The following is a 9,215-nucleotide window of genomic DNA, read 5'->3' on the forward strand; positions in this document are numbered from 1 at the left end:
CTTGTATACACAGGGACCTAGAGGCAAGGGTCTGCGTGACCTGGGACCTCCCAGGGCCCGGGGCAGAACCGGAGAGGATGACTCGGCCTCTGCCAAGTCCTCACCCTCAACACCATGGTCTTTGGGTCCACAGCAATCTCTTCTACCTTCCCCCCTCTGCTTCACTCAAGTGAAAGTTGTTCCAACCTTCCACCTTGTTTCCAGGAGCCTAGAAATGTCAACCCCTTGGTCCCTGAACCCTGCAATTCTCAGCCCCCTCCTGTTGCCCTCTGGGCTCCTTAGATCAATCCACAGCAAATGTCCTGTGTGATCAGAATCCCGCTTGAGGAGTGGGAGGGATGAGGGTCGCAGGTCCTCCGGCTCCCCAACCAGCCCCTTCCTTTCAGGGGTGTCAGATGGAAGTCTGTGGCTGTGGAGAGGACCTAGGTGGAGGCGCCCTGCCTTTTCCCTCCTCCGCCTTCTCTTCCAGCCCCCCAGCAACATTCTGCCCTGTACCTGAGCTTTTCCTGAGTTCCTAGAAATCAGGGAGACAAGCTGCCAGAGTCTGCACCCTCTGTCCCCATGCTCTCCTCACCCTGATGACAGGGGGATGTCCGGGCAGGACACCTGCATTTCCACCCACCTTCAGTCACACTCAGGGACTACGGCCTTCAGGTTGCCCAGTCTGCCTGCGTCTGCGTGCTGGCTCGTTCCCAGCCCGCCCCCAATTTGCCCCTTTTCTCAAGGTCTAGGGTTTCCCCTGCCTTCTGTGTTCCTGGACCATCATCCCTTAGTGTCTGTCGCAGCCGCAGCCAGTGCTTCCAGAGCCTGGGAGGACCGCTCACATGTTCTAGAATCTCCTTTCTTAAGGCCGTGAGCCACATCTGCAAACTGGTCCACCTTTCCTGGCACTCAGGCAGGTCTTGGCCACAGACAGTAGGGGCTTATTTCAACACAGGAGTTGGAGAGGTTGGCTCTCACTGCGCTGTAGGACAGCTGCCACGTTCCAGTGCTGAACCTCCAGCCACTGATGAACAAAGGGCTCCGGGATCTGTTTTCTTTCCAGCACTGGGGATTCAACCCAGGGCCTTTCTGCACAGTGGGCAAGGGCCTATTACTGAGCCATACCCACGGCCCTCCCCAGGTCCCCCCATCTTTTATTAAGTGACCATTTGGAAAAAAGAAGTCACATGGAAGACAGAGTCAATGAATAAATAACTTAAGACTTTTCAGACAGAGGGCACAGTCAAGGCTGGGGCAAAAGTCATGGGTTCATGACTCAGCTCTGACCTCCCAGGTTTGGGGTGTTTGAAGTAGTTGAGCCTAAAGCCTGGCCCCTTTCTAATCTTAGACTCATGAAGCCATGGAACATAGATTTCTTCCAGTGTGACGCCCCAGCCTGGCTCCTGCTGTTCAGAATCTATCTGAGGAAAACAAGGGCTACTGATCAATGAAAATGCCCCCAGAGCTCTAGAATTTCTGATGAGGAAGCTCCAAGAGCCCCTACACCTGCTCCAGGCTGCTTCAAACCTGTTCTAACTGAAGTGTGACCACCTATCATCATCAGAACCACGGAACGTGGGCCATCCGAACCGGCCAGTGCTGGCTCCCCAGTGGCTGCGGTCCCAGGGGCAGTCTCCAAGACCTTCCCAGTGAGGTCAGGGCCCCACCCCGCCCACGCAAGCACAGGCTGAGCGCAGATGGAACACGTAAGTTTTATTTGGACTTTCAACTTGTTCAGAGAGCGCAGGCCCTCTCTCCAGTCTACAGGCCCCCTTCCCCATGTCCCCTCCCCGGGAACACTCGGGGTATGATGACATGTCTCTGGAGTCCTTGGCCCCTTCCCTGCTGACATACCCCTCACCCCCTGCACAGAGGAAGGAGGGGTGTGGGGAGGGGGCCTGGAAGATTTGGATCAGAATGGCGCATTCCACGGACAGCGGCTGTCACTGCCACCGACTCGCCAAGGCCCCAGGGAGGCTCAGAGGGAGGGGTGGTTTCATCGTGGGCAGCAGGCTCCCTCAAGAGGCTCCCACCTCAGCCTGGGGCCCCAGCCTCCCGCTCCCCTGTCTTTCTGAGGGGACGACTCTGAGGTAGATTTCACAGAGGGAATATAGGGGTGGGTGGGTAGGTGTGGGAAAGGGGATTAGCTCTTTTGAAGTTGATCTCCACAGCACCCAGGGCCCATTTGCAGGTTCTGGCCTGGGAGGGAGGGGCTGACACCTGCCCAGCGAACACAGGCTGAGTCACACCTGGGGCTCGGGGCGCCTGTGGTGTCAGGAGCTGCAGTCGGGGAGCATGGAGGCATGTGCCTTGGTGATCTGCACCTTAGTGCCAGGGGCTCCAGAAGGGCCTAGGCTGGGGGACAGTTCCCTGGACTGAGGGTGATGGCCCAGGAGTCCCAGCTTCAAGGCAGCCCGTTTGGGCTGGATCATCCAAGGCCTACAGGGTCCTCCCACCCCTCTGCCACATTTCCCGTTTCCCCAGGGTGGGCAGAGGGGGAGAACAGAGCTGGCCTGCAGAGACGAACAGGAAATGAGATGCCTCCTTCCCCAGTGCCATGAGCCCCAAGCCGCTCGGTCACGGCACAGAAGGGCTGGTGTGGGTGGGCAGGGCAGGCTCTGAGACCCTCTCGGAGAGGTCTCCCTGGAAGAACACAGCCCGGTAAAGATGGACATTTGGGAGGGGGCTCCCGGATCTCTTGACACTGCCTCCTCCTCTCCCTCCCCCAAGCGCTAGACTTCTTCTTGGATCCAACCCTGGTGAAAAACAGGAAGGCCTAGAGAAGTGGAGGTGCGTCCTCCTCATGCCAGACCAGACAGATTCCCACTCCCCAGTGGAAACCAGGAAGGCGGAGAGAACCTTGGTAGACCTCCAGGACAGAGCCAGAGCGGAGTGGTGCCTGGACCAGGGAAGACGGCACACGCGTTGACTCAGTAGCTAGTGGAGGTATCTGGGGACCGCAAGGGGCGGGGCCCCCCACGAGGTTCATGCAGCATTCAAAGTGAGTGTTGGGTTGGGGGGTGATGAGGGCGCGCAGAGAAACAGCCAGTTGTGGGAGAGGCGCCCTAGATTTTGCTGTTCTCCAGGTGGGAGTCGATGTGTTTGATGAGGGCATCATCCGGGTACCCAACAGGGAAACCCAGCTGGCAGAGGGGGCAGCTGCGGATGTCGGAGCCCACCGTCTCCATCAGCAGCTGCGGGGAGAGAAGGAAACCGCTTAGAGACTACCTCACAGCAGGGCCTGCTCAGCTCCAAGACCCACCTCAGGGCCGGCTACAGCACATACAAGTCTGGGCGTCCCCTCTCAAGCCCTGTCCAGCACATCTTCGGCTCTCAGGAAGTGTGTGTGGGAGTCACTGCTCCGTCAGCTGAGGCACACAGAATGAGGGGAACTGAGACCCTGACGTGCCTCTGAGTGAGGAAGGCACAGCTAACCCAAAGCACCTGACAACCGCAGACAACCTAAACCCCAAAACAATCTCATCTGGCTTTGGAAGAACTTTTGGTTCTCCCAGGCAGCAAGGGGTGGCTGTGACAGTCGGGAAACTCATCATTTTAGTGAAGAGATGGGGTCCTGAAACGGGTTATCATGCCCCAGGCTCCGAGGCTTGGAGCGGGGAACTGCCTAGGCAGGCTTGTCCCTGTGTGGGTCCGTGTTCTGTCCCTTCTATCCCCATCCTGTGGTCACTAACAATCGTGTGCTTGAGGAGCACTGCCTTCTTCTAAAGGCCCGCTCAGGTCATAGCACCCTCGCCCTCGGTTCGCAGGTGAGAACACCGATAGAACTTGGAAGGCGGTTCAAGTTCACACACCCGGCCGAGGAGTGGGACTCAAAGCCTGGACGGTCGCCCCGACGGCCCATACTTTTAATAGCTTATTCCTACCGGCCGGCGGTGAGACCCAGGGTGGGGGGTGGGGAGGCCCTCTCTGCCCTGCACCTCGGGGACTCCGCGCAGCACTCACGTTGATGGACGGCCAGGACTGTGCGTGCTCGGCGTGGGCGTAGGCGGTGGCCGCGGGCGACTCCGGGATGGGGAAGCCCGCACAGAACGAGGCGCAGCGGATGGTGCCCGCCTCGGGGCTGGGCGGGCTGGCGGGCATGGCCCACTCCTCCTCCTCCGACGGCTGCTTCTCAAAGCGCAGGCGGAGGCCCTCGAAGGCGCGGCGCGGGCTGAGCGGCCTGGCGGCGGCGCCGTAGAGCTCGCCAGCGTAGGCGCGGGGCTTGGGGAGCGTGGCGGCCTCGGCCTGCAGCCAGGCGGGGGAGGCGCCGGCGTAGGCCGCCCCCTCGGCCAGCTCCGAGTAGCTGCGGCGGCCCTGGAAGCCCGCCTTGGCGTGGTGGCTGGGCGGCTTGGCGTAGGCGCGCTCGGCCAGCGCCCTCTCCCCGGGCGGCGGCGGCGGCGGCGGCCTGGGCTGCGGGGCCGGGCAGCTGGGGGGCACGGGCGAGCGGCGCTGCGGGCTGGGTGACTGGCACGGCGGCGGCACGGGCGAGCGGCGCTGGGGGACCGGCGACGGGCAGGAGGGCGAGGCGGGCGAGCGGCGCTGCTGGGGCGAAGGGCACGGGGGCACGGGCGAGCGGCGCTGCGCGGCGGGGGACTGGCACGGGGCACAGGGCGGCGGTCGGGCAGGCGGGGAGGGCGAGGGGCACGCGGGCGCCGGGGAGTGGCGCTGCGACAGCGGTGAGTGCCTTTGGCCTGGGAAAGACAAGGCAGGAGGGGCAGGGTGAAGGGGTGAGCCGTGTCCCCCCCCCTCCCCCGCCACCCCGCCGCAACAAGCCCACCCAGGGAGCGGGAGGCGGCTCCTGGGGCCCCACCCCCCAACACCAGGTTCCTGCACTCTCACCTGCATTCCGGGCCTGCTCCTGCAGCAAAGTCCTCAAGATCCTCCCCTGCAGGGAACTCAACTCCCGAAGCCGCCCCAACTCCTCAGTCAGTTCTGTGTAGGCCAGCGCCAAGTTCACCCTGAGGTCAGAGGGCAAGGGTTGGGGGAAGAAAAGGACTGTGGTCCTTCTGCTGTAGAGAAGAACCCGCTCTGCTTTGTATCCTTCACACCTACCCCAGCTGCAGGAATCCTCTCTGCTGTTAAGGTTCACCTCAACCTTCTAGAGAGCCTCTGTTTCCAGAGGGTTCTCTGCACTGGAGTCCAGGTTCCCCTGTCTAGGGTAAGGGAATAGAGAGATGCAGGGGGTGGGGGGGAGGCTGACCATCGTTCATACAGGTAAGCGTGAATGTTTTTTCTAATCGATGACAAAACAGATTCCTATGAAAACCACACTGAATTTTACACCGCAAGTTTTCTCGGGTCGCATAGGAATACTAGCACAGGCTCCCTGCTGTTCAGGAGGCTGACAGGAGCTGAAGGGCTGACTGCCTGGGATATAGAGCAGGTGAGACCCAGTCTCAAAATAAAAAGCGAAACGTATCCCTATGGTGGAACACTTGCCCAGCAAGCATGGGCTAAATACTGGCCACAGTCCCAGAACTTTAATACCCAACACTCAGTACCATCGATGAACGATCTGTGTGCCGGGGGAGGAGATGCATGAAAAACATCCTCGGCCTGGAAGACACTAGGGACCACGTCCGTGATGAAGCCACCCCTTGGGAAACGCCCTTCCTGGCTAGCACCGGCGATTACCTCCTCCCCAAACTGTCCCCATCCCGGTCCCACTGCTCGTCTCTGTGGAAAAGCTGCCTTTGGGCTCCTTCCAGCCCTGGTCCTCTCAGAACCCTGCTGTGTGCCTATCTGTTCGGCCCTTTCCCCTTCAGGTCCTTAGAGTGGCTGCCGGGCCCTGCACACCTCGAACTCAGTACAGGTTCAGAAACTGCTTCCATCCAGTTCTTTTTTTCTTCTGCTCACTGCCTGCACAGTAGACATCTTCAGCACCCACTCCCACAGCGCTGGGACAGACTCTTTAGCAAAGAACCGCTTTCTTCCTCTGGGCCACCCCAAGCACATCACTGTGAAATGTATCCCTCCAGCACCACCTCTCTCTCTCTCTGCCATGGCCTTCGGACTTGCTTGCCTCCGAGTTCTGGGCTTGGATGGGGCTGAGAGCTGAAGGCAGAGGTTTGGGTTTCCTTATCCCTCCCATCTGTGCAACTCCAGAAGGGACCCTGGAACTTCAGAAGCTGGGGCTGTAGGGGAGAACGGGGTGCTGTTCTGGTGAATCTTCTCCCAGGCTGGGAGCCCCCGAGAGAGGACGCTCCCAGATGGAGCAGTAAGGGCAGTGGCTGGGATACGGGAGGCAAGTGTGGGGAGCGTGAGGTAAAGTGTGCGCCTACCAGGAGAGACGAGGCGTCAGAGAACAGGTAATGGCCGTGCTCCCCACTCCGGCTAATCCGGGGACAGGTGTAAAATGGCTTTTGCTGCAGTTACAATAAGGAGTCTGGGGGCTAAGCCTGCTACTTGGGGAAAAACCAGGCCTCACCACCCATCTTCCGACAGAGGAGACATCCAGGGAACCCCGACTCAGGCTCCACGGCCACCATCCTGCCATATCTCATGCCCCATGTTTTCGAAATGCATCCTCTGCTCCCCCACCTTCACCTTGTGAGTCTGGGAAGAAATGACATCTTTCTATCAGGCTGGGCAGTCCAGGTAGGTCACACGCCAAACTGGGGGCTAGTCCCAGGAAGCCTCGGTTTTCAGACTGAAAGCAACCTGAGGGCAGGGCTGTGTCAGACTGGGGGTTCCTGGAGGACAGGACTGTGCTACCCAGTCGGCAGTGGGAGCCAGAGGGAACTCTGGACCATGCGGTCGTGGGGTGTCACCGCAGAGAGCTCGGCTGCTTCCCCATCCTCCTTCCCTGTGGGATCTCAGGTGACAGATACAGGTTGGCCCCTTCACACCCTGCCTGGGAGATCTCACCTGTCACATCCAGTTCCCCAGGCCCCTGGCTCCCCCCGCTGGCTCCCATGTCAGGAGCCACCCTAGTTTCCACAGCCCAGTGCCTGGCACTCTCCTTGGAGTGAGAAAAAAAAAAAAATGGAGCTATAAGAAATGGAAGGGAGAAGTCCTTAGCTCAGTGTGTCAGCCTCTCTCCAAGCTGACACCGGGGCCCTGGAGCAAGCTGATACAGTCCTCCAAGACCTCACAAAGACCTCTGAGACCCTGGACAGAGTCAGGCACTCTGGCCCCTCCTGGCACCGCACAGTCCTGCTGGACATGCCCTTTCTCTGCTGTCTCTCTCCTCACACACAGCTGGGTGAAGACACTGAGCACCAGAATGACTCACTGAAAACACCGCCAATTCAGTGGGGTGGGGGGCGGGGGGTGAAGAAATCTCAACTTGACAGCACGACCTGGAGCCGCACGAGTGCATCTAAACAACCCCCAGCCCCCGCTTCCTCACTTCCTGGCCACACCTGAGGTTTTTCACCATCATGACTTGAGGAAGAACAGGTCATGGGAGCAGCAGCACATGCTGAGCACGGGCCAGGCGCGGGGCCAAGGACTCCATTAGTCTTCACAATGTCCCTATGTCAGCCCATCTCACAGGTAAGAGAATAGGTGCTCGGAGGTCAAGTCATCGGCCACGTCCTGAAGCTATGATAGGAGCACCAGCCTCCACAAGCCCAGAGTCCAGGCTACTGAGCCTCACACCTCCCAGACCTCAAGAAAGTGGGATGAATAAAGTGAGAAAGAAGGAGGAAGAGGCCCAGATGTTCACAGAACCACTCCTGCCCGGGGGGGGGGGGGGGAGGAGGGGGAGAGGAGGATCCCAGTGCTTAGGCGCTGGCTGAAGCTGCGGAGCAGCTGAGGGAGGCTGTGGAGCCGCATTGGCAGAGCAGCAATTCAAATGCTTGCTCTCTTGGCACCTCAGCCCACTAGGTTTACATCTTTAGAGCAGCTGCCGGAGTACAGCCGGGGGAGCTGGCAGGACAGGGGGCTTCCTCCCTTTCTTGACTTAATCTTTCATTCATCCCCAGATCCCTCCTGGAAGCAACCGTCTTCACTGTCACTAATAAAACAGCTGCAATCCAGAGGGTCCAAGGCCCCCGAGCGCCCTCTCCCAAGCCTCTTTCTGTCTCAGAGCAGCTTTCTGAGCCCCACAGACTGGGCCCCCAACCCTGCTCCGCTCCAGCAGTACAGGGGGAACTCAGCAGGGCCAGAACTCATCAGCCTTGCCATAATGGGGTGAACACTGGGGTCAGGGTCCACCTGACCCCTGGTTGTTCTTCTGTGGCCATGATTATAGATACATACAGCTGGGGGTCAGGCTGAGGCTTGGGGTAAAGTCAGGCACAGGGCAGCGTACGGGCTGGGGATGGAATAGGGACCACAGCTGTCCTGTGGTCGGAAGGATCACCTGAGGAGGACCTGGGAGCATTCCCGGCCCTTCCATCTTCACCCTCGGCTGCCCTCCGGTGGCCCAGCCACCCCGCCCAGCAGGGGAATTTAGGGGCTAAACTTTCCACCCACCCACAGGCACACCCAGCACCAGCCTTCCCGCCTGCCGGACCCCCAGGGAGGGACCACAGGCACCAGGCCGTGGAGCGGACTTGAGGTTGCGGGCTGGCGGAGGAGGAAGTCGCTGTGCAACAAGCCAGCGCTCCGCCACTTCCTTTCCGGAGCCCTGAGCCCTTCACGCTCCTCGACCAGCTACTTGCGGTCCCCAGACCTGAGCTCTTCCTGGCAGCCTCCGCCAGGCAGATCCGGGTGGCTGTGTCTCCAGAAGCTTCCCTAGACACGGCAGGACCGAGCAGCCTGCAGCGGGGCTGGAACCTGCGGCCCTCCTTTGCCCAGGCCTGTCCCTGCTAGTTGCGTAATTAATGCTGTGTCCCCTTTCACTTTCAGAAGTGATGCAATTTGGTCAACAAATCACAGGGTCACCCCCTTATAAAAGGCCTTCTACCTGCAGAACCACCTGAGCAGGCAAACAGTGAGCCTGGCCACGCTGCTCGAGGGGACCTTCCTGGACTGCCCGTCCCTGCTCCCTGAACTTCCCAGTGTCTCACGCTTTGCAGGGACAGCGCTGTCCTTGGATCCAGTCTAGACAGACTGGACATGAGAAAGCCCACGGTGGAGCATAGCCTTTCTTTTCTTTTTCTTTCTTTCTTTTTTTTTTTAAGCTTAAACTTTAGTATTCCGGAGGTAGTAGCTCTTGACTAGCACTTGGGAAGTAATGCCGTAAGTTAAAGGTCAGCCAGGGTTACATAGTGACTGTCTCAAAAAGAAAGAAAGAAAGAAAGAAAGAAAGAAAGAAAGAAAGAAAGAAAGAAAGAAAGAAAGAA

At 59.4% G+C, this 9,215-nt stretch overlaps 1 protein-coding gene across 4 annotated transcripts in view; it reads right to left on the bottom strand.

Annotated features, from left to right (window-relative positions):
• Positions 1 to 1,676: 1,676 nt before the first annotated feature.
• The window catches only part of Tbkbp1 (TBK1 binding protein 1), a 15,489-nt gene continuing 7,950 nt past the window's right edge, over positions 1,677 to 9,215 (bottom strand). For all 4 annotated transcript variants that reach the window (XM_055620231.1, XM_055620230.1, XM_055620229.1 and 1 more), the window contains 3 exons: positions 4,822 to 4,940; positions 3,946 to 4,673; positions 1,677 to 3,176 (listed from right to left, as the gene is read on the bottom strand). In XM_055620231.1, the coding sequence (XP_055476206.1) occupies positions 3,048 to 3,176; positions 3,946 to 4,673; positions 4,822 to 4,940 (976 nt within the window). In that variant the 3' untranslated portion in view covers positions 1,677 to 3,047. The remainder of the gene's footprint in view (positions 3,177 to 3,945; positions 4,674 to 4,821; positions 4,941 to 9,215) is intronic.

This window comes from Psammomys obesus, unplaced genomic scaffold (assembly GCF_907164565.1).
Source record: "Psammomys obesus unplaced genomic scaffold, mPsaObe1.curated_primary_1811, whole genome shotgun sequence".
Lineage (NCBI taxonomy): Eukaryota > Metazoa > Chordata > Mammalia > Rodentia > Muridae > Psammomys > Psammomys obesus.